At 42.7% G+C, this 25,243-nt stretch overlaps 1 protein-coding gene across 1 annotated transcript in view; it reads right to left on the reverse strand.

Moving 5' to 3' along the window:
* Positions 1-7,672: 7,672 nt before the first annotated feature.
* Positions 7,673-25,243, reverse strand: part of LOC118811564 (E3 ubiquitin-protein ligase SH3RF3-like) — a 243,823-nt gene continuing 226,252 nt past the window's right edge. Inside the window, exons 9-10 of the mRNA XM_036575861.1 lie at positions 17,903-18,246; positions 7,673-8,004 (exon numbers count right to left, since the gene is read on the reverse strand). Of these exons, the coding sequence (XP_036431754.1) occupies positions 7,836-8,004; positions 17,903-18,246 (513 nt within the window). The 3' untranslated portion in view covers positions 7,673-7,835. The remainder of the gene's footprint in view (positions 8,005-17,902; positions 18,247-25,243) is intronic.

The raw sequence follows: 25,243 nt of genomic DNA on the forward strand, positions 1-25,243 counted from the left end.
TCACTTTAAGGCGAGGAGCCTCATTGGCCGCCAGGGTCCCGAGGAAGAGTCATCTGCATTTGCATTTAGATAGATGGGAGACGACGGTCTTCCAGAGCGACTATTCCCGGGAACGTACGCCACGGAAATTGGTTTGTCACTCGGGTCTGCAGCTGAAGATTTGAAATTTCCAATTACAAACTGGGATACTGTACAGAGTGACCAGGAGAGGAAAGTAAACAATACAGTGAGAGAGAGAGAGAGAGAGAGAGAGAGAGAGAGAGAGAGAGAGAGTCCCATACCCATCTCATCCTCCCTCAGTACACTTTTGATTTTCTTCTGACTTCTCCTGCCACATTTCTTTACTCTGAAATGTCTAATAATAGTTATAAGAACAGTTCTAGTAGTAATAATTCATAATAATGTAACAAATCATAAAATAATGAATAATATTAATCATCATAAAATAACCAATAATATTAATCAATTGGTTGATTTTGTTCACTCTGAAGGGTTAAATGATAACAGTTCTAGCAGGAGAAATAATAGCATAACAACAGTAATATTATGATGAAGAAAAGTTTATTACTTAATTTATTAAACATGAATAATGATATTAAGTAATAATTGTAGTATGTCTATAATTATATGTCTATATTATATGTCATCACTGTGCAAAGAAAAACAAATATCTCCAAAATAGTAACTTTACAGGAGGGGGCAAAAACACACTTACCTTCAATGTAAGTTGATGTAAAGAGATTTTATTTCTAGTGATTTTAGAGCATTTCTATTGGTCCATTCATCATGAATTTAAAAAACAGCTGGTGTGTTGAAATAATGTAGAAAATGGTTTTCTTTTGACGGCAACTAATATATATATATATATTGTTGTCAGATGAAAACCTCATATCTCCAAAATGGTAACTTTACAGGAGAAGGAAAAACGTACTTTACTTTTAATGTAGGTCGATGGAACCAGACTTTTTTCCAAGAAATTTTGGGCCGTGTCTTTGAAATTTTTTCATGAAATTTACACACAATGTAAAGGACAACAGGCTTTTTCAAATTATGTCAAAAACTGAAAAACAACAAAAATGGAGATACGAGGTTTTCTTATTTATATATATATATATATATATATATATATATATATAAAATGTATTGTTGATTTTCTAAGTGAATAAGTGAACACATTCTCTACAGAGAGCACACTGAAATATGACATTTCTGCAAATGTTTGTGCAGAACTTTGATTTATTTGCTGAGATAAACTTTTTTAGGCCCATAGAATGTGTCATAACTTTTGCACAGTCCACATTTTATGTTTTATTTATTTTTCTAATATGTTAAGATCAGCAAATAACACTTTATTATGTATTAAATGAGCAGAAGTGTGTTCTCTGGAGACGATGTGTTCACTTATTTTCTCTGAGAAAACCAACAAACCATGTCATTTGACCAGGGGTGCCCAAACTTATGCATACGAGTGTATATATACGCCACCTAATGCAGTAAAGGCAGTACAGCGGTCCTGAAGTGTGTGTGTGTGTGCTCCGTCTCTCTGTTGTGAGCGCAGATCAAAGCTGAGTCAGTGTGACGGGAAACGACCATTAGCATCTGACTTTCATGTCCAAAACAGCTGCTCCGCCCGACCAGCCGGGACATCGAACGGACCCATCCGGAGAGGAGCGGCTAATGAGTTCAGTCGATTTGAGTGAATTCTGACACGAGCTTTGATCAGGATTTATTTTTACCACCAACTCTCATTAAATATCCCTGCATTACTGCATAAGACTAAAAGGTGGTCAGCCAGTGAGGTTCTGCCATCTCTGGTGGTCTCAAGAACACTCTGAAGTTCTTCCCACCATGTTGTCATTGCAAAATATGCACTCTAACTGCAATATCCGGTGTTGCCCAGAGCAGGATGGGTTCTCCCTTTTGAGTCTGGGTTCCTCTCAGTGCTTCTTCCTCATGATCATAGGCAGTGTCCTGGTTCCCTTTCAGTGGTTCTTCCCCATGCTCTTAAGGAGTTTCTCCTTGTGAGTCTTGGTTCCTCTCTGGTTCTTCATGCTTTTAGGGTATTTGTTCTTTTGAGTCTTGGTTCCACTCAGTGGTTCCTCCACGTGGTCTTAGGGAGTGTCCTAGTTTCCCTCAGTGGTTCTTGCCCATGCTTTTAGGAAGTTTCTCCTTTTGAGTCTTGGTTCCTCTCAGTGGTTCTTCCTCATGATCTTAGGGAGTGTCCTAGTTTCTCTCAATGGTTCTTCCTCATGCTTTTTGGAAGTTTCTCTTTTTGAGACTTGGTTTTACTCCGGTTCTTCCTCATGATCTTGGGTAGTGTCTTGGTTCCTGTCAGTGGTTCTTCCTCACGATCTTGGGTAGTGTCTTGGTTCCTGTCAGTGGTTCTTTCTCATGATTTTAGGGAGTGTCTTCATTCCTGTCAGTGATTCTTCCCCATGGTCTTAGGATGTTTCACCTTTTGAGTCATGCTTCCTCTCAGTAGTTTTTCTTTGTGCTCTAAGGCATTTGTCCTTTTGCGTCTTGGTTCTTCTCAGTGGTTCTCTCTCATGCTCTTTAAGGACATTTTACTGAAATTGCCTCCCTGAGTGACACTCATTAAGGGGCATTTCACTTCCGCTAGACCAAGAGTTTCTAATCTAAAACCTCTAGCCAGGGTCATCACTTTTGGTCCATTTGTTAATTACCAGGTTTACTACATGGGTATGAGCAGAAAAATCAAACTGTGCTGGACGCCGCCCCTCCAGGACCATAACGGATGACTCCTGCTGTAGCCCATCCCACATTTTTGCTCTATTTCAGGTAAACATCCCACCACAGTCAGTAAATGTGTTGACTTGCTCGGAGTTGATGACGGAATTAGGAATGGCTGTTGTATCAATCAGTTGAATATGACCTTAAGTAAGTAGCACAAAACTGTATTAGACACATTTCTTTATAGTGGTTCAACTTAAAAACAAGTGGCAAACAGCAGATAGAAGAACGAAACACACCATACGTTTTAAAACAAAGGCATTTATTGCTAAAATGCACTTGACATGAAAAAAAAACAAAAAACAGATCACGAGTAGTCAGTACAAGACAATGTGTAAATGAATACAATGTCAAAGTCACCAGAGTGAGTTTGTGAGGTGATGTTCCTCAACATCTCAGCTCTAGCACCAATAGCCTATAAATATGTTTTCACAATATATATTTTTATATTTATATATTTATATAGATCTTTTTCCTCTCAATGCAGTTATGAATGAAAAACTCTTCTGAAAGGTCTTTTCAGTGGTCACGAGTGAGGAACACCCTGGACAGAAGAACACCAAGGTCCGCCTGTCCATGTCATTACTATAGCGCCTTGTCTCCATTGTGGAGATGTATTTGTGCTTGGCTTTCAGTGAGCAAATTGGCAACGGCACTAAGTTCACGTACAGGAGATAAGAAGTTGCACTCTGACACGAGGTGGGATAGAAGAGTCCATCACTTGGAATCATGGTGAACCAATAAAACTTTTTCTAGGCAAGTGTTTCCCAGGTAGTTCCTGGTCCTAAAGTACCCCTTCTAAAACATTTAGTGTTCCCCCTGCTCCAACAAACCCATTTCAACTCAGGAAGGGCTTTTAATTAATTGGAGAAATATACCAAACCCAGCACCCGGATTGAGTGTGTCCTAATGTTTCCAGTCCAATCCGTAGGTATCCAATAGAGTCCACTTGATTTATGTATTCCAGCTCTTATACCTGTACCAGGTATTCAGTTCTTGCTTGCTTGGTTTAGGTGTGCTGTCATCTAGGCCAGAGCAAAAATTAGGGAAGTTTGGGATTTACCCAAGGGTTACCACTGGGTTGGGTATTACTGGTCTAGGGAAGTGTAAAAGGCAAAAGAAAGATCTGTAAACGTATTTAAAGTTAATCTTGTATGTCTGCTCAGATGTAACCAGAATGCACATCTGGGTACAACTTGTGAAAAGTTCTGGTGCTGAATTCTGAAATCTGCCACAAACAAAGGCGCCCCCAGCTCCTAAATTCCTGTAGTCCGTGCTCTTTTATTGTCCAGAGTACAATCGATAAAACAAGCACAACAAGCAAACTAGAGAAACGCCATCACTAATGGAACTGTTTTGCCCTCAAAATAGATGATGTTTAATTATACCGCACACACGGTACATACTTTTTTGGACATTTATGGGGATTTTTCAGTCATATTAACTCGCGTTACATCCACGGGCTAACAAAGGTGGTGTTTGTCAGAATATGTTGATGATCGCCCCCTACTTTGTGTTTTGCCTTCATGAAGTGTTGGATTGGTTTAGAAATTTCACAGTGTTCCCACCCTAATAAGTCTATTTCAACACCAACATTTTAGCCCAAAGCGTCTCATGGTTGTCCCCAGACGTTCTCGTCACGAGATCACGTCTGAGACTAATTTCAAGACTGAACTCCAGACAGTCCACGTTTTCGCTCAGCTCCCAACAAACCTGAACAAAACAAGGAAGAGCTGAATACCTGGTGTTCACGTGACTGGCTGGGGGTACCCAAGGACTCGGGTTGGGAGCTGCTGGTCTAGGGCAGTCACAGGGTACCCCTGCCTGGCATATTGGCATGTTGCCCACCTCTAACACTCCCATTTCAACTTGGAAAGGGCTTGGTAATTAGCTGATCAGCTGGATCAGTTGTATTGGAGCATGGAAAACACCAAGGTATGCAAGCAAGGGGTACTCCAGGACGAGTGCTGGGAACCAGTGGTGTAGGGAGTTGTCTAAACCAAAAGAAAGACTGGCAGAAGTCTATCAACTTCTGAGTGGTATGGAAAGGCTGAGGCAATGACGGTTTGTATCATGTATTAACTCCATGGTGGTCTAGCTGATGGGCATCTAGGCAGCCTTACCACTGAGAAATGGGACATGATTGCGAGGAGTCTGGGGAGGCCGTCCAACGACAAGAAGATCCATCATGGGTGATGAAATTACACCCCAGCCTGAACATCAGCGAGAAAGACCCACTGCCAAGCAAGCGAGGCTTTTAATCTTGATTCTTTCTGATTTACCAGTGGGCTGTAATCCCTGTCAATCCCCCAATCACTGCCCAATGTGCTAAATCCACAATCCACTGTGGTTTGACACCAATCCTGGGCCAGTCCCTGGCACGATTATGGAGATTAGACTGCACAGTCCTCACCCCCTGCTGCCCGACTCTCCATTCCTCAACATAAAACCAAACGTGGCTCAGGAGAATCTATTCAAAATCCTCTCTGCTTCTTTCATGCTGCAGAGTGGCTCTTTGTGCTGCATCAGCCCACACCTTCCCACCTCTGGATTCATGCTAACTGGCTGCGTTTTTTAGGGAGAGCGCTTCCGTAGTTCTTCAGCTATTTGTGCTTGCTAGACAATGTGCAGCCCTCTCAAAACCCATCGCCCAACCGCGGCTCAAAACTTCACGCTCCCTCTCCGTTGGCTTTGCCTGGGCTTTGTGGCCGTTTGCCGAGATTAGCGATTATGTTCTTACTATGCCAGCTGCTTTCACATGCAAAGCAACTCCTCTGTCCTCCCCCTACCTCGCCAACCTGTTCTCTTCTTGTCCACAGAAGGATGAAGAAGTGTGTGCTTGCAGAGATATTGTGTGAATGGAGGGTGGGGGGGGTCACTGTTCAGTCTTTTCACGAGAGTCACTAAGCCATGCTTTTAGAACAAGCATGAAGAGCAAACAGGGAAAAGACGTCCATATTAAAGACACATTCAGAACATGATGCATTCATGTAACACAGCGAAGTTCTACAAAAACACTACATTCTCTTTACCCCATGGACCTCAAAAGCACAGCTGCGATACAGAGCAATATGTTTCAGACTCCCTCTCTAATTGAGATGTTGGTGTGTAACCTGGGGGATGTAGTTGGGTTCCTCTGAGACGAAAGCATTCCCCCCCAGTGGTACAACTGATTTGTGCTTCTTGATGCAACCAGGTTGCTCTGTGTACTACTGTAGCGCTTTATCTGTATTCGCTGCATGTTCTCCCTAGTTTTGGGGGTTTACAATCTTCAATTCAAAACTTGATACCAAATTAAAAAATCTCTGAAATTGCGATGAACATCCGCGGAGTGCCGCCATTCAGATCTGCTCACAGAAAAGGGTTTAGAGTACTGTGCAGAAGTCAGAGACCACCCTTTCATTTATTTAACTTCCAGTCAATTTGGCAATTAATCACAAGTTATTAGTTTTTCGCAAAGAAAAAAGCAAAAAATGTATATTAATAGAAAATTACACAGAAGTCTCAACAACTAAATATAATATCCCATTTTTAGCATTGGGCCCAGTCCCGTTTCTTATTTTTACCCCTACCCCTTGTTTCCTAATGTCATCTTGCCCCTTGGAACTGAGTTACAAGGGGTAGTGGTTGAAATCTTCCCTCTGAAATGGGACCCTCAAATAAAAAGAGCATTACTTCATTAACAGCTACTAGCGGTAGTAAGTAAGTGACCCTGCCAGTCTGCAGTGACAGCAGAGGAGGGTAAAGTTCAGCTCCTCACTGCTGGGCTTTAGTTACATTTAGGGCATCATATGATCTTCAAAGAGGGGGGCAAATATTTATTATCACCCACCCCTAATTCTTCAGTGATATGAAGCTGAAGTCAGATATTCACCAGCTTCATGTTCTTATTTTCCCGTTCCACCTTAAATAGTGCAGTAGTTCTGATGCCTGAAGTGCCAGAATGTAACTATGTAACTGCTGCACTATTTAAGGTGGAATGGGAGGTTCAGCAAACCAGCTATCGAGACATCAGCAAACTACATATGATTTTTATGCTTGTTATGAAGAAAAGGACCATAATACACTGAAACAACATTAAACTAAGATAATACAGTGATTAATTTAATTTTTTAATAGAGAAAATTCTCACATTTGTGGGTTTCTTTGGTCTTTTGTTCTCCATCTTGCCGGTTTTTCTGTTTTTCTCCTATCACTCTGTTTGGAGGGTCTTGTAGCCCTAACACTTCGCCCTACCCCTCTATCTCAACAAGAATCAGGACACCCTGCCCCTAGACATGAACACACAAAACAGAGGGGTAGGCCTAAGTGGTAGGGACGAGGGGTGAAATAGGATTGGGCCTTTTCCCACACCTTCAAAGTTCAGTCTTAGAAGTTAATTTAGCACTTTCTGCTTCTCACGATCCAAGTAATCCTAAACACTCTTTTACAGTGTGGTCTCTGACTTTTGCACAGAATGTTAACTTTTAGGGTTTTTTAATAACTGATAAAACACTCATTAATAAAAAGTTTTGAGATGGTGCAAACTCACTAGAACTAAGAGGAAGCGTCCATCATGGCTTTAGAGCAAATGGCAACACAGTTTAAACACTGGAACGCATGGCCGCTTCACATCACGATAGAGATGAAGAGACACTGTTTCACTTCACATTAGCACGACATCTGAGACTGAGCCCACAAAGAGGCGCAGAAGGGGTCCTGGGATAAAAGGCGTCGGTCAGAGTCGTGAGTGTGCGTTGACGTGTCAGAGCTGGACCAATAATGGCTTTGTTTGTATAAAAGGGGTGGGAGGGGGCGGCAGTTTATCTCATTCGGTCAGCAATTTTGCCCATTTCTCGTTGTGCTCGTTAAGGAATTGTGCCGTGGGGTTTAACTTGAGGTAACCCTGCCTCTAGTGGACAAAGGATGAAATGACGGCCGCTTCTCTGCAATGGGTGATTCTCTGTAAACCTTTTTCACAAATGTTCCTTGAGTGCTGAGCGTTTTTGGCTCAGCTGCTGCTCAGTTATTTCCTCAGAAGGTTCCGAGATATCTCCAGAGGTTGCACATAGCTGCTTGTTGGTGATGGGATTCTCGTCTGTACCTCAGAAACTCTCGACGAAGCTGCCGGGGAACAGCCCTGTGCGGCCAGTGCGCTGCAGAGTGCCTTTATACCAGCCGTCCTCCCGCTTCTTGTGCACGAAGACGATGTCGCCCTCTTTCAGCTCGATTTCGGCCTCACTCTGCGGCGGATAAGGCACCACCACACGGTACCTGCGACCCAGAACAGCATAAGCCAACAAGTTAGCAGGAGGAAGAGGCCAAATGAGAGCAAATAAGCTAAAATCACACATCGAACCACACTGAAAAAGTGAATGGTGAGCCATTACCCAAAATGTTCCAGATCAGCCAACACATGATTGGTGTCTGATTTTTTTTTTCCCCCAATTTTCTCCCCAGTTTATACGTATCCAGTTCTACCCACTAGTTAGGACTCCCCCAATCACATGACACCAGCAGCGCTAGGAGGGTGAAGGCCAGCAGAGGCTTCCTCCCAGACCTGTGAAGCGCCACCACATCTTTTCACACTGCCTGCTAACTACACGTCATTGGACAGCTGAACGAGGTTGATGGAAAGTGCTAACCGGCAGTTCTGTTCAGTCAGTTAACAGACGTCTGTGCTGGCCATTTCACGCTAGGTAATGGGGGGAGACGGGGGGGGGGCCCACTGGTGTCTGAAGTTTGCTTCTGTAGTTTAGCACTGGAGCTACAAGGCTAATATACATACATATATACACACACACACACTATCTAAGCCACTTATCCTTCTGGGTCGCGGGAGGGTGCTAGAGCCTATCCCAGCGGTCACTGGGCGAAAGGCAGGAAACATCCTGGACAGGACGCCAGTCCATCGCAGGGCAAGGCTATTATAGCTAACTAGTCATAGAAACACAGTCATAGAAACATCACACACTTGGGAAAATGTTGTGTAAACTTGATTATTTGCCAAACTATCACTTTAAATCTGGCTCAGAACTGCATACACTGCATGGAGGAACCATGCTGTCTTTGATAAGGAAGATTTATGACCTGCATCAAGAAAGCAGACTTGAAAATCCCTCTACTTGGAACCCAAGGTAAAGCGCACAGCATGCATAAGGGAGACAGATCCCCCCAGATTCTCTTTGATGCTTGGCTCAATTTTTGCTTGCTTATTTTTGCATGCAGGCTTGCCTTGGGGGCAAGAGATGACCACTAATCAGTGAAACTCACACAAAACAAACACAAACTCCTACTGAGAAGGCCCTACTAAAGGTCTGATACAGTATACACTGAGTTTCCAGTTTAATAGCTTTAACTACCTTGTACCTCCACTCACTGACCTTATTATACACCTACCTTATAGGTCAGGGGTCGCAACCCGAATGTTAAGAAGAGCCACTTTGTCCTTTTAACAAAAATCAAACCACCTTGGGAGCCACAACATTTTATGTCCATTTTACCATCTTGGCTGTAAATATGTCTCAGTATGTGTTGATGTGCTAGTATAGGTTAAAAAAAAATGATCAGGCATAGCATTGTGACCACCTCCTTGTTTCTACGCTCATTGTCCATTTTATCAGCTCCACTTACTATATAGGTGCACTTTGTAGTTCTACAGTTACAGACTGTAGTCCATCTGTTTCTCTGATACTTTGTTAGCCCCCTTTTACCCTGTTCTTCAGTGGTCCGGACCCCCATGGACCCTCACAGAGCAGGTACTATTTGGGTGGTGGATCATTCTCAGCACTGCAGTAACACTGACGTGGTGGTGGTGTGTTAGTGTGTGTTGCGCTGGTCTGCGTGGATCAGACACAGCAGTGCTGCTGGAGTTTTTAAACACTGTGTCCACTCACTGTCCACTCTATTAGACACTCCTACCTTGTCGGTCCACCTTGTAGATGTAAAGTCAGAGACGATAGCTCATCTGCTGCTGCACAGTTTGTGTTGGTCATCCTCTAGTCCTTCATCAGTGGTCACAGGACGCTGTTGGCTGGATATTTTTGGTTGGTGGACTATTCTCAGTCCAGCAGTGACACTGAGGTGTTTAAAAACTCAAGCAGCACTGCTGTGCCTGATCCACTCAGACCAGCGCAACACACACTAACACACCACCACCACGTCAGTGTTACTGCAGTGCTGAGAATGATCCACCACCCAAATAGTACCTGCTCTGTGAGGGTCCATGGGGGTCCTGACCACTGAAGAACAGGGTAAAAGGGGGCTAACAAAGTATGTAGAGACCTTTAGTAGGGCCTTCTCAATAGGAGTTTGTGTTTGTTTTGTGTGAGTTTCACTGATTAGTGGTCATCTCTTGCCCCCAAGGCAAGCCTGCATGCAAAAATAAGCAAGCAAAAATTGTTTATAACTGAATTTCGCTTTGAGGTGGCGTTAAAATGTTCTGCACTCAGTTCTTTTGAAAGGATGACTGCAAGTTTTTAAAATACCTCAATGGTTCTACATATCTGTGACTAAACATTAACTAAAGTCAGACTCAAAATAAAGCCTAATCATGAATCAAACTGAGTGAAAAGCTAGGAAAACAACTCTGCCTGATCAGGACGGAGTGGCGTAGCCATGAGAACATAAGCAACCATACAACAGCAAGTGGTAAGCCGGGGCATGTTTTGCTTTTGGCTGTGTAGCTGAGTGGTTAAGTCACTCGTTCTGCATGTGAGAGAGGAATCCAGCACAGAAAAGCACTTTTTGGGCTTCTAATGCACCTTTCCCACCAATCTAATGACGTCACTTTGGCATTGGACGAGAGAATTTGAGCCGCTCTGTCATTGAAGCCCTTAACCATGTATTTATGGTGGGAGCTCATATCGCAGTAGTGATAAAAAATACAATTCAGCAGCACTACTACACAGCAGAGCTGTAAGGTAGATGTAATTGTGTAATTCTAATTGTGAGCGTAGTTACTGCACAATTCAAACTATTCCCCACACTTCCACATCACACTGTTGATTCCCTTTATACCAACCATGCAGGTGCAGCTGAGGTAATTTAAATGATTACATACATACACGGACACAATGGCGGACAACCGTGACGTGGAACCAGCCGATACGATGCGACGCTGGTTTGAAGAAGTGCCTCCCATTTTCACGGGCCGCAAATGGCATTAGTTCGATCACAGCAGTTTGTGTGTTTCTCTGTGTTTCCTCAATCGATTTTCCCCGGGGAGACATGGATTCGGACCCAGCGATTATAAGGAGGATCACGTCTGGAGCCTCTCTCGGGGATAAAACGCCGCCGTGTTATTACCGTCCTCCGCAGCTGCCGGCGACAAGCCGATTTGAGCAGAGAGAAAAGGGAAAATCAATTGATCGTTTTTCAGCGGCATCAGGAGGAGCCGGGGGGAATGAAGGATGGTGGGGTGGTGGTGGTGGTGGTGGGGGACACAGCTGCCAGGCAGGTAATGTATGAGCTTTAAGAAGCTAGAACCTGCTGCTGCTGCTTCTCTGACACTTTGAAGTGGCTGTGGAAATGGATGACAAAGCAAACATGTCGGCATGAAGTCTGCAGAAAGATAGTCCCCTCTGCAGCCCATTATATCACAGTCAGACAAAAGCAGCTGACTTCTGGGAGTTTAAATCACAGTACAGGTCGCAGGTCACTGTCTCATGGATTGTAGGCCTTGAGAAGCAGAGCTTAGTCGCTATACGAACAGTAACGGAACCTCTTGCTCTGTTTAACGAACAGTTTGATGAAAAAATCAAATTTACAGTTTAGATCTTAGCCTAAATGTGGTTGGTCAGCCAAGACATGTTTGGTGTCTGAAGTTTACTTCTTTAGTTTTGGCACTGGAGCTCACAGGAGTAAACAAAAGCGTGTAGCATTAAAAGGCATCTAGACGTCCATGTTTTTAGATAACATAGTGTCAGAAATCACAAAGTCTATTAGAGATTCTTAACTCCTCTACACAGTTTGAGGCAAATGTATCATGATTAGCTTTGAGGCAGTTACTCAAAAAATTAATTATATATAATTATTAGTAGAATTTCCTCCGTCATTGCGTCGTCACATCCAAGTGTGAAGAGTAGCACTATCAAACTTCCGCCTGCACCATTTAACACCGGGTTCCCTCAAAAATCTTCCTTCGGCCTCAGTGCAACCAATAGTACAGCAGTTGCTGTGTCTGGTAGTGGAAACACTGTAGCATTGTATGACCCTCTGTTTACTGCTGAGCTCCACAAGGCACTGAGCCGCGTGTCCAGCTATACATACTGCGTTTGAAAGTGCATCTGTGAATTTTATGCGTTCAGGAGGCGGAGTGCACAAAAATTTGCATCCAATGCCGGCCTTACGCCAAACGACTTTTCAAGCGATTTCATTGTCACAGACAAATGTCTAATGTTGGAATAAAATCATGAGAGTCTTGCTAGAGTTGCGTTGCGCTTGCGTCATCTTGATTGTTTAGTGTGAGGTGCTCAGGATTGCCGTCTTAAGTCAGTCTTTTTGTGATCTTGGTGTTCCGATAAAATCAGTTGTGTTTAATATTATTATAAGGTTTAAGTCTTGGCTTATGCAAACAGTGATGTGCCATATATATATGTATATATATATATATATATATATATATATATATATATATATATATATATATATATATATATCAACGCTCTCTAAAATAAAACAAGCATGTCCAGAATAGGAACTTTACAGGAGAGGGCAAAAACACTCTTACCTTTCAATGTAAGTTAAGGTAAAGAGGTGATCATGACGTGAAAATAAAAATGTTGCTGTTTTAATATTATCTTGTATTATAAACGTAACAGTGATGTGAGGAAATGTGCGGAGGACTTTAAGAATGGCATTATTGAAGAAGCATGTTTTTCCATTTTTTTTTTCTGTTACAGTCATTTCTTACTTAGTTTGTTTTTTTTGGTTTAGTTCATAACACCCAATCAACAATGCTGAATCGCTGTCGTTTTGTTGATGTGTATATTATTATATATCATGAAAATGTAGCTGCACATTTTATAGGTTAATTAAAAATACTGGGTGACGATCTGCCAGAATATACAGTGAACTGGGCTGAACCCCAGATCTTTACATGTCCAGCCAGCGTGTCTACCCATCTGTACCACTACAGAGTGGAGAAGAAAAAGAGTTTCTCTTCTGGTAAATTTCCACCAGGTGCATGATGGGAAATAATCCCAAAAAGTTGCAGTCTTGCAAATAGTCACCCTGCAAAATCACAGTCTGTGACTAAAAGCTGTGACATTGTCTGTAGATGTGAGTGTCAGTCTGTCAGAAGTCTTTTCAGAGTCTTCTAGTGTTGGGTTAGCACGAACCGCAAAGAATCTTTTTGCCTCTTGTCTCCCAAATCACCGGTCGCTCATCGCCTGTGGGCGTTTCTGAACTCGAACTGACCGTTGGTTGCCATGGTTTCACTGATGCTAAGTAAATGCCATAGCAGTTCACTGTACTTCACTGGCCAGTGGCTACAAAATCAATTTGACCACAAATCAGATACCTTCCCGCTCAGTTCTTACCACAAATCAGATGTGTTCCCACTAAAAATGAAACATTTTGGAGAGAACTTGATTGTCTATAAATGGAATCTCTGCGTAGTGCATCACTGTCTGTGCAGTCAGTATGAGAAGAAAACAGTGCTTTTTGAAAACAGGTCTTTGCAGTAAAAGCACCTCTGCCGTTCCTCCATCTCTAGCAGGAACAATTATCTAGGAACCAAAAAGGGGCACATCGTTTCACAGCGGTGGAGATAAAGAACATACAACCCTCAATTCCCATTAGCAGTCGCCACATTGCTTCACTCCTAATTTGCAAAAAGTTCAACTTTGTCAGAGAATTTGTAGAGAGGAGAATTTCCACTCCGTAATGTCTTCCAGGTTTCTCAAACGCTAGAGGGCGCTCCCGAGCGAGTCCAAAATGAATGGGTTAAGATGGAGCATTTGAGCAAAATCATAGTTTATGAATGATGAAACATTTGTAAGATAAAAGAATAAATTAATTCCCTGAACACAGAACAACATAAAACGTTTTAACACCGCTGTTATATTTTTAAGAGCTTTTAAACTCGAGTTATAGGATTTTAAATCGGCGCCTCATGTACGTTCATGACGTCAGTGAGCGCGAGCAGCCAATGAGCTGCTCTACTCGCCAACCAATCAGCACTCAGTATCAGTAATGTTAGCGTCCTGCTGTCCAAAACCTGTTTGCTAGAAAAAGGAAACATACAGGTGAGACTTCTTTGCTTTTTTAGTGAAATCCATCCTTCTACTGTCTAAAATTAAAGGAAAGTTCTGGGCGAGTGATTAGAAACTATTTTAACTTTCAGTTTTTAGTCATTTAGCTCCTTTCACCACCATTCATTAAGGACTCGCTCGCGGGCGCCCCCTGCTGACTTGCATTTGTCCTGTTTTTGATATATAACGGGGGAAATAGGAAGTGGCCAGACTCCTCATTAACCGGCCAGTTTGCCTCACTAACATTTGTGCCGCCAGCTTTCTTTGGAAATGAATGATCTCCAGCCACTTTGTAGCAACACGCTGCTGCCAATGTGAATGTGGGGTAAGAATACAGTCAGAGAGAAGCTAATTTGCATACAAGAATCTACTAATTTACTGTTCTTTTTTAAGACTTTCTTGGTTATTCAAAAATTTTGACTACCAGCAAGGTGGTGCTACGAGGCCAAGGTTTCTTCTAAAGCGGCCAGTGAGTGTACACAGTGTGACACCGTGTGTAAAATCTGAATTGGGGGAAATGAAGCGCGGCGGCTAAGAGTGAGCGCTGTCCTTTTATCAGGACCAGATCTCAGACAGCTGCGCTTCAGTGCGCTTGGACTGCAGATACTGATGAGAATGTTCTGGAAAAACGAGCGGAAATCAATTCAGTCGCGTTCACACGATTTTCACCGCATGGTGCAAAAACCCTGGAAATGCTAAACGTGGCGGCCTCTCATGATTCAAACTCTCAGCGTGACCATTAAATTTATTTTGAGACACGCAGAGCTCAGCGCTGAGATGACAAATGTAAACCATGGCATGCTAAATGCAATTATTCCAGACAGTTAGCGCCTGTAAAAAGCACACGAAAGTGGGGCAGGTAGACGTTTCTGAATCGAGGAAATGGGAAGTATTAATTCTTCACTTTTAACAGATTCCTCAGTGCTGTGTTGATGGCCTAATATAGGAGACCAAATTACAATAAAAAGGCTCTGTGCTGAAGTCTCTGCATAAAATCAATTTCTCCTCTCGCACTGTTATTAGCAGGCTTGGCGGAGAGTGTCTGCTTCAGGGTGCTTAACAGGCAAGAGAACAAGATGTGTTATGAATTATGAATATGAATTAGCAGACGAGCAGGTGCCTCCTCTCTTCCCCGATTCGCCGCCGCTGCCCTGTTTTCCTGCCTGGGGAACAATCCCACTCCAGACACCTTCACTAAAATGTCCTAAGAAACTAAAATTTACTTTTTTACTTACAAAAATTATTTCTTTCTCGCGAATGTATTCTTGAAAATATATGTTCTGAGCTATTTTGTTATTCTTACGGTAGCAATCACACTACATCTCAATGTGAGACCAAGACGAAATGAAAAATGATGGAGAAAAAAGCCTTCAGTTTGGTGCAGCTACCAATTTAGTCACTTAGCATTTTGGCAAGCAATGTTGTGGTGAGAATGAGGACGTGTCCAAGCTGTTGGTTGCTGGCAAACTAGTCTCACAAGCCGGCTGCTTATTGTCAGAGAGTCTGGTGCCGTTTATCTCCTAACATGGCCAAGAACCACTAACTTTGACAGGAAGGGGCCGTTCAACTGCTATAAGAAATCTCGGACCATTGTTTTGAGGGATATATGGGGTGGGTAGGTAGGTCTTTATCATATAAAAACCATTTAGCAGCTTTAGAACTGACAGCAATGACATAAATAAAAAAGAAAATAAAGATAATTACACTGATCAGGCATAACATTATGAGCACCTCCTGGTTTCTATGCTCATTGTCCATTTTATCAGCTCCACTTACTATATAGGTCCACTCACTGTCCACTCTATTAGACACTCCAACCTTGTCAGTCCACCTTGTAGATGTAAAGTCAGAGACGATAGCTCATCTGCTGCTGCACAGTTTGTGTTGGTCATCCTCTAGTCCTTCATCAGTGGTCACAGGACGCTGCCCACAGGACGCTGTTGGCTGGATATTTTTGGTTGGTGGACTATTCTCAGTCCAGCAGTGACACTGAGGTGTTTGAAAACTCCAGCAGCACTGTTGTGTCTGATCCACTCAGACAAGCGCAACACACACTAACACACCACTCCCATGTCAGTGTTGCTGCAGTGCTGAGAATGATCCACCACCCAAATAGTACCTGCTCTGTGAGGGTCCATGGGGGTCCTGACCACTGAAGAACAGGGTAAAAGGGGGCTAACAAAGTATCAGAGAAACAGATGGACTACAGTCTGTAACTGTAGAACTACAAAGTGCACCTATATAGTAAGTGGAGCTGATAAAATGGACAATGAGCGTAGAAACAAGGAGGTGCTCATAATGTTATGCCTGATCGGTGTTCAAAGACGTAAAGATAAACGCAAAAAGAGAGTATATACAAACATATTAGTGCAAAATGCAATGATATTTAGTGCAAGATAAAAATGTCTCAGTCTTAGCAGGTGTCTGTTCGGCTTTCCCACCTGATGGGAGATGTGGGATTCTTGAAATAGTACTACAACACAGACATACCCTTGCGAAACAAACTGGTATGGATCTGAAAGCATGCAATCATTTCTCTTTTACTAGCTACTTTAATGCGAGTGTAGCATCAGGAGGCGAAGAAAGTTGCTGAATAATTTTTTAAACATGAGAACTTTTTTCTTCAATCCAGCGACTATGTTTTACTCAGGAATACTCGTCATGCCACACAGAGTGGACAACTGCTAAAAGTTGTTCCATTGGACAGATTAAAGTCCTGTTAACACCAAAAACCAAGGCCTGATGTTTTTTTTTAATCTAAACACTCTAAAGATGCAGGAGGAGGAGAGTAGAAGAAGAAGAAGGAATGGATTCCTTGAGTCGTTCATTGTTTTTCTTCTCAGTGCTGCAGTGAAACAATGCACACACTGTGTTCACCCCAGTATAAAGAGGTGAGTGTTCATTTAGAGAGGGAAGCTAATAATGTGCATGAACAGACTCTGACGCACCTAAATCTACTAAAAAATGGCTATATAACATATACACTGTGGTTCCCCAGCCTTTCAGCTCTGGTCCACCATACATCTTCCACATCTTCCAAGCCACTTCTCCTTCTGGTTCGCGGGGGGCTGCTGGAGCCTATCCCAGCCGTCATCGGGCGGAAGGCAGGACACACCCCGGACAGGTCGCCAGTCCATCGCAGGGCAGACAGACAGACATACACAGTCACTTACACCTGGGGTCAATTTAGTATCTCCAATTGGCCTGACTGCATGTCTTTGGACTGTGGGAGGAAACCCACACAGACCCGGGGAGAACAGGCAAACTCCACACAGAAAGGACCCCGGTCGCCTGAGGTTCGATTCCCAGGCCATTCTTGCTGTGAGGCGACAGCGCTACCCACTGCGCCACTGTGCCACCATATATTTTCTTTAATAAAATCTTTTAGAGTCAGCGTGTTGCTTGTCGTACAAGCCTTTGTGCTCTGTTCTGCGTACGATGGTTCTCATATCTACATTATTTTATAATCAAATGGGGGGAAAAATATAAAACATAATGCCCTGAATGTCTCCTGAGCAGCTCTGTGGTCAGAAAATGACCACTGATGAAGGGCTACAGGATGGCTCACACGAACTGTGTATCAATAGATGAGCTACAAGAGAGGGGTTTCTGATAAAGTGGACAGTGTAAAAGTGTGAAATGACGTGACCAACAAACAGAATGAGATGTGGCCTATAGCAGCCTAATCTGCAAGCTGGACTGTCATCTGTGGACTGGAGTGAGAATCTGGTGGGTTTTATCACTCAATGGGGCCAAGAACCATCTGCTTTAACAGGTTTGGCCCATTTGACTGACATGTCTTTTAAATGATGCGATAAATCTGGCTTAATCTGACCACGAACATCAACTAACCAGGGGAAAAAGGTCGGTTTTGATTTCAGGTTAGGTATCTGATATATTTGCAGTGTATGCCATACCTCTCGCGGGACAGGGGTTTGGGTTCGGGTCGGATGGCCAGCAGGGAGGACGAGCAGGGCTGTCTGACTGGCGGAGAGACGAAGTTCAGGTCCAGCGAGCCGGACTTCCTGTGGAGTGGCTCCATGCCCATGGCTCCCTGCATCTCGCTCTCGATGGGGCAGGACCCCGCCCGGCCGTGACCCGCCGGCTGCAGCTCGGACGCCATGGCGCCCTGCACGGACGAGGAGGAGGAGGGGTCGGTTGCCGGGGAACGGGGCTCATGCGTTGGGGAAACGGACGGCGGAGAGCGAGACTTCTTCTTCGCTGCCGCACCCGAAAGAAGCTTCAGGAGGCCACTGCTCTTCTTTTCTTTCTGGGAGGAAAAAAAAGAGTGAGAGCATAGAAAATAACTTGCAGTTATGAATAACAAAAGCATGAAATAATTCAATATGAATAATTTCTCACTAGTAGCTCACTGAATTAAGCGGTTTTGGCATTTTTTTGATATTCGAAATGGAAAAAGTCCGAAGCGCACAGACTCCGATCTGTCCATAAAGAATGTAAATCAAATTTAAATGTATTTTGTATTTATAAATGTGACTTATTCATGTAATCATGTAATATAAATCAAAAAAAACAGTGCTAACTCTAGAATAAGGGTTCAAGACTCGCTCTGAGATGCAGCTATGATTTAAAGTTGCTTCTTCAGTCCAAAAATCTGTAAACCTGTTTGTTTTCGGTTGTTATCATTGAAGCTCGGAGCAAAGCCTTTTGTTTGTTCTGCTCTCTGCTGCTACATTATGTATGCAGTATGTGGGAGTATTCAGGCTTTATTTGCCATTTTGGGTTTCAGAAGCTGTGCTAAGCACCCCGTTCCACCTGGGCTGGGGTTGCTGTTATGCCAGTGGCCACTAGGGGCTTTCTGAGATAGATGAGTGAGGAGAGGGAAAGAGAAGCTTCAGGTGAGAATATCGGTAACACTTTATTTGAAGGCCATCTACATAAGGACCTCATAACCCATGCATAAGCACTGAATAACATATTAATAACATCCATAAGCTGAAGTGAAGGACATTGTATTGACAATGTGTTTTTTTTTTTACTTCACTTTTACTTTGGTGTTATAAATGGAACAATGGAACATGGGAAGGTCCCTCATGTCAATGCAATCTCATTTACTTCATAGAATATCTTATGTCCTCTTGCGCTTATTAACATAAGCAGGACATAAATACTTAAAAATCGCTTTATAAATATTTTGTTCAGTGCTTATGCATGTGTTATGTAGTCCCTGTGTAGGAAGCCTTCATATAAAGTGTTACCATCTAACTGTGAAACTAGTAAAATCCCCCCTTTTTCTACCAGAGCACATCCTTTTGGCACCAAACACATCCTAAGAGCCGCAGTAGGTTTTAAAATTTCAGTGTTCAAGCTGGCCTAAGCCTTGTTTCAGCCTTAATGCTGGCCTAAACTTGCTCCAGTGTCCCATGCTACCTCAAACTTGTTCTTGTAGAGTGGAACGTTGTTCCAGCGTTCATGCTAGCCAAAACTTTGTACCAGCCTTCATGCATTTTGTCACCATTTCCTTTTTGCAGATATGATAATAGGAGATGTTAATGGACATATTTAGTTTTGGGATGAAAGAATTTGATTGTTTTAAAAATGCATCCACCTGACCAATGAAATCAATCAAATTTCTGACCAATGATGTGTCGTTAGGACCATTAAAAGCTTAATATTGGGTTTGCTAATTGTGGGTTTGGCCCATTTCTTCGCCACCATGTGTGGCGTTATGTACGCGGTATGTAAAGGGAGACGTGCCGTGGTTTATGCAGAAGGAGCCGCGTCTGAGCCTCCGTCTGACAGATGTCTGGGAGTTTATTATGCACCATTAATTGGCTCTGATTCCCTCCCAGACGTGCACTCATACATACACCTGACTGCTGGAGTCAAAAGGCAGCGCGGAGGTGTGGAGCTGGTTTCAGACAGGCGGGAGGAAGGAGCCCCCCCTTCTCAGATGTCACAACACTCAGCTCCTTCACACTCGTCCACCCTCACACGCCACGCTGTGAGGAAGGCCACGCCAGTATTAATTAGCTGTAATTAATTCAGTATCTCTGTGGATGGTAGTGTCATTTGTGGATTAGTGTCCTGCTAGTTTCATAGACCCTCTCAGAGGAAATGATACCTGATGTTTTTCAGGGAAGGGAATTATTTTCCCTTTTGTAAAGACAATTTTAGGACATTGCTATATGTCTGGGACATCAGCTTTTCTTGCTAGAACAGCACTGAGACTTTGAAGTCTTTGTAAGCCAGGATTTGGGACCTACTGTGAACCTCTAGACGTAATTTTTGTCAGTTCTTGGCACAAAAAAGGACACATTTTACTAGTTTTACATGAACACTGGAACATGTTTTGTCTAAAAATCAGAGAAATCATGAGGGAAAAGTGTTATTTAATCTTAGCTCTGCTGTGTAAATGTACATACTGACTTTTGGAGCTGTGTCTAATATTTTAAGCATCTTTTTAAGCCCTGCAACCCACTGTGACACGATTTCCCCTCCAAACCGAGAAGGGCCCAACTAAGGAAATGCACTCCTGAGACCTGCGTCACAATTTGCTCTTCTCTGCTCGTTGCTGCAGTGAACTGTTGGGTGAAAAAGCTGGAAGCAGGGAAATTCACTTACATGGTCTTCTTGTACGCAAAGATAAAATCATGAAAAGATTTAAACGTTTGGTTTAAAACTCAAACGAACATGTCTGGGTGTGAAAATATTTACAAAATATCTTCTGACTTGTTTTCTTAAACAATTAGTCGCTGTTTCGTAATCTGCCACGCCTGATGCAAAACATCACAAGCCTAAAATCAAGCTAAACAGAACCAGGGGTGACAGAAATCTACAGGTACACCCTTAAAAAAGGAGGTTCTTCAAGGGTTCTTTGATTAAAGGGTTCTTTGCACCGTGATGGCAGCCGGATGGAGAATGCGATGTGCTTTTTGAAAAGGGTTCTGTAGAGCATCAATAAGGGTTCTTCTATATAAAACCATCTACAGCACATTCTCCATCAATGTGAAGAACCATTTCACGGTGCTATGAACGCATTAATTATGCAAAGGGTTTCAGTGTTCATGGTTCTCTATAGAACCGTTTTCTTTACTAAAGAACGCTTGAAGAGCCATCTTTTTTAAGAATGTAGAGATCAATAATACGCACTTTTGAGTCCCGAGGTAAAAATCTGCTCCAAAAAAGGTAAATAATCATACAGGGGCTGCTGTCCGAAACCACATAGCTGGTTTCCGCCAGGCCAACTGCAGCTAATCTGAAATTCACAAGATCCTAAAGGCACAGCAAGTCCGTATTTCACAGGTCAACGCTTTGAAACAACAGGTGATATCAGAAAGGAAGTATCCCTATATGGAAAAAAATAAATATTTTCAAATAAATAATTCAAATATATTTTTGCAATAGATGAAAATGGCCAAGAAATCTATTTATTAAATATATTTTTGAAAATGCATTTATCTGTATTAGTGATTATCTGTGTTCAGTTGTGTGTAATGAAGGTTACAGATGCAACTAAACGTACTGACTTCTGTGATCTGCACTGTACTTTACATTAACCATGTACGTCTGCAGTCAGACTCTCACACACAATGTATTTCACATAAACAAGATATCAGATCATAACTGCATTTTCACAGAGTATCAATACCCACAACACTCACTTCTGTCCTGTTAAAGCATCATTTGATCATGTTTAAAATGAAGATACTGGAACACAAATTCATTTCGTGGAATATTTCCCCACACAGTTTAAAATAAATGTATTTTCAAATATATTTGGTTAATATATTCTATATATATTCTGAAGTACATTTTAGCATTTGGAATGTATTTCAGCATGAACTGTAATGTATTTGACGTATTTCAAATATATAAAATATGTCTGTATATTTTTTTTCCATATGGGTCTGGAAGGCCTAAAGCCTCTTTAAACAGAGACGACCACCTGCTGAAATTTACAGTCTTCAAGAACCGTCAGCAGAATCCAAGACCTCAGAAAACCACCAGAAGGTCGTCTAACGCAGGTTTTGGATCTAGAAGATGTGTTAAAAATCCACTGCTGTCTGAGACAAACAGCAAGGACAGAATGAGGTTTTTGGCAGAATATGGAAAGTTTGACTCAGAGAGGTTCAGCACAGTCGTGTGGACTGATGAATCACGGTTGAGATGCCTGGTGATGGTCCAGAGAGGCGTCTGCCAAGATTTGGTGAGAAATACACCAATCAGGCATAACATTATGACCACCAGTATGTCCATTTTATCAGCTCCACTTACTATATAGGTGCGCTTTGTAGTTCTACAGTTACAGACTGTAGTCCATCTGTTTCTCTGATACTTTGTTAGCCCCCTTTTACCCTGTTCTTCAGTGGTCAGGACCCCCATGGACCCTCACAGAGCAGGTACTATTTGGCTGGTGGGTCATTCTCAGCACTGCAGTAACACTGACGTGGTGGTGGTGTGTTAGTGTGTGTTGCGCTGGTCTGAGTGGATCAGACACAGCAGTGCTGCTGGAGTTTTTAAACACTGTGTCCACTCACTGTCCACTCTATTAGACACTCCTACCCTGTCAGTCCACCTTGTAGATGTAAAGTCAGAGACGATAGCTCATCTGCTGCTGCACAGTCTGTGTTGGTCATCCTCTAGTCCTTCATCAGTGGTCACAGGACGCTGCCCACAGGACGCTGTTGGCTGGATATTTTTGGTTGGTGGACTATTCTCAGTCCAGCAGTGACACTGAGGTGTTTAAAAACTCCAGCAGCACTGCTGTGTCTGATCTACTCACACCAGTGCAACACACACTAACACACCACCACCACGTCAGTGTTACTGCAGTGCTGAGAATGATCCACCACCCAAATAGTACCTGCTCTGTGAGGGTCCATGGGGGCTTAAAGTTAAGAAAATATTTAGGATATTTTGGCAACTTAGGATGTTTCTGTAAAACTGTTTTATCTGGAAATAAGATTATAGCCTGAAGAACTGTTGTTCTGTAATGGCTTCTGTCCTAAATTCAGTCTTAACTGAAGTTGCCATGACAACAAAGCAGATAAGATATGATCTCAGACTAAAGAATTTTCTGTAATACGGCCCCTGGACTGAAGTTCATTAGCATAGCTACAAACAGTAGCAGCCACCCAGACGCCTGAATTTTGTCTGTACTTTTGTTACTTGATATTACTTAACAACTCCACACAGGACGTTTATGATGAATTATGCAGTTAGCGCCATGCTAATTGGTAGTCAACAAGCTTGTTAGCTACATTAGCGTCATAGCATCAGTGCTAAAACTAAACAAACGTATCGCAACTAACGGTGAAACTGTTCCTTTGAGAAAATCAGCAGTAACGTTGTACGTTAACAGTGTGGTTAATTCACTGCTAATACAGAGCTGATGTGTGGTATTATGGAGGTACTAGCTTGTCTGTTTTTAGGTGAAACTGTTGAGAAAGAAGTCTAAACAGCGAAGGAATGAAGACTCAGCGCTCCGCTAACACGAGCAGATGCCTGCCAGCGAACATCTTCAGAAACACCTTAAATCAACCCTATTGTCCTGCCGTGCTTCCACAGCTGCCTCCCCGCTGTTTATGTGCCGTCAGTCAGGAACAGCAAACGGGAAACAAATCACACACGCTCTCTTCTCCTGAGTCCGCACTTCGCTCTGAAACGTTCAGACGTCAACACAAATCAAACCGTTCATCTTGGGAAAAGACCAGCCCGAAGCTTGACTGTGTTGTTTCCCTCAGACGACAGAAAGAAAAAGTCATGAAGAGATGAGGAGTTCACGGCGACGGTGCTAAACATTTTAAATTATATTTTTTTCGAGATTTCAAGATTCAACACTTAACCCTTTAATGTTCTGCTCAACCATTTGGTAGAGCACATTTTCAGTCATTATATACGCCATCTCAACCATTTGGTATGAATATTTTTTAAATTGTGGGGTCAAAAAAACAAAAAAAGCACAAATTGTTTTTATTATTGCCCCAAACAAATAAAAAATACAAAATATAAGTCCATTGCTTTTTTCTTGGTGAGGACATTAAAGGGTTAAGTAAGGCAGATAGCCAGCCAGCGTGCTAACTGTAGCCTTTAGCTTCTGATAAGTCGTTTCTGTGGTTTGAATAATCCATTCTCTCCACTGTAGTGATGCTGGTGCTAACTGCATGCCTGAATCATCACTCACTTGCCTCAAACTGTGGTCTAAAGTACATAAAAACAGCTGCAGCCACTTTTAACTCCAAATTTTGCCTGTATTTTTGTCCATTTTCGTGTTGAGATTGAGGCACAGCATAAGACATATAGCTAAGCAGGAAGCTCACCGGCTTCTGTTTTACCATTGCTAGTGTAACAGTTGATAAAATATTGAGTTTCACCAAAATGGCTTCATTTTCGTAAAAAGCGTTCAGAACAATTGTAAAAAAGTTATTTATGTTTTTATAAAGAAGGTTACAATTATTTTTAGTGAGCTTTCCTTTTTTTGCTGTGACATTGCTGTTGACTATGCCCCGTACCTCCATCAGACGAGTGAGAGCTCTGAGATGGACGAATAAACAGAGTGGAAGCCCTTGTGTCCGACTGTTTTGACGACCGAACAGTGGTCGTTGCACTAGCTAGCTAAGGTATGTTTGCGTGTGTGTGTGCTCCACTGTAAGTACACTGGTGCAGTATGGCTGCTGCTTTACATCGGTTTTTCTTTCGTTCTGTATTGTTTGTGTGTATGTTTTGTTGTTTCCCTGCTGGCTGAGAAGTTTGCCATCATATCCATTGATGTAGCGGCTGAGAGTGATTTTCCAGCTGGAGCTGAGAGGCTTCATGGGCTGGCCATTTGGGTGATGCTACAAAGCAGCTATGGTGCAGCCTGGACCAGCCACTCCTCTTGCAACAGAGGCTGCCATGTTGCGCCACTATGTTTCTACAGTAGCCCAGAAGGGACAAACCAAACACTGACTCTAGAGCAGATACGTTCCCCGGCTCAACTTTATATGGCCCGGCAGAAATTTCCTAGATTTTTTTGGCTGTAGGTTTGGGCTTTATGCAGTAGCCGCTGGTGGTCTGCAACTCACAATTAAGCGTATTTCAAATGAACCAATCGACTGTGAGAACCATGACTGAACGTTCATCCAATTAGCTGCATCTTTGTGGCATCAAGTACGCCTGTTCAAGTTTGCAAAGATAGCAAAGCGCAGGAGAGTCAATGACAAGTGTTGTGTCTTTCAACAAAAAAGGACAACAGGTTTCATTTCCGTTGAAGTGGAAGGAAAGCCATCATTTGTGGAGAAGCCCTCGCTGTTCTC

This window comes from Colossoma macropomum, unplaced genomic scaffold (genome assembly GCF_904425465.1).
Source record: "Colossoma macropomum unplaced genomic scaffold, Colossoma_macropomum, whole genome shotgun sequence".
NCBI lineage: Eukaryota > Metazoa > Chordata > Actinopteri > Characiformes > Serrasalmidae > Colossoma > Colossoma macropomum.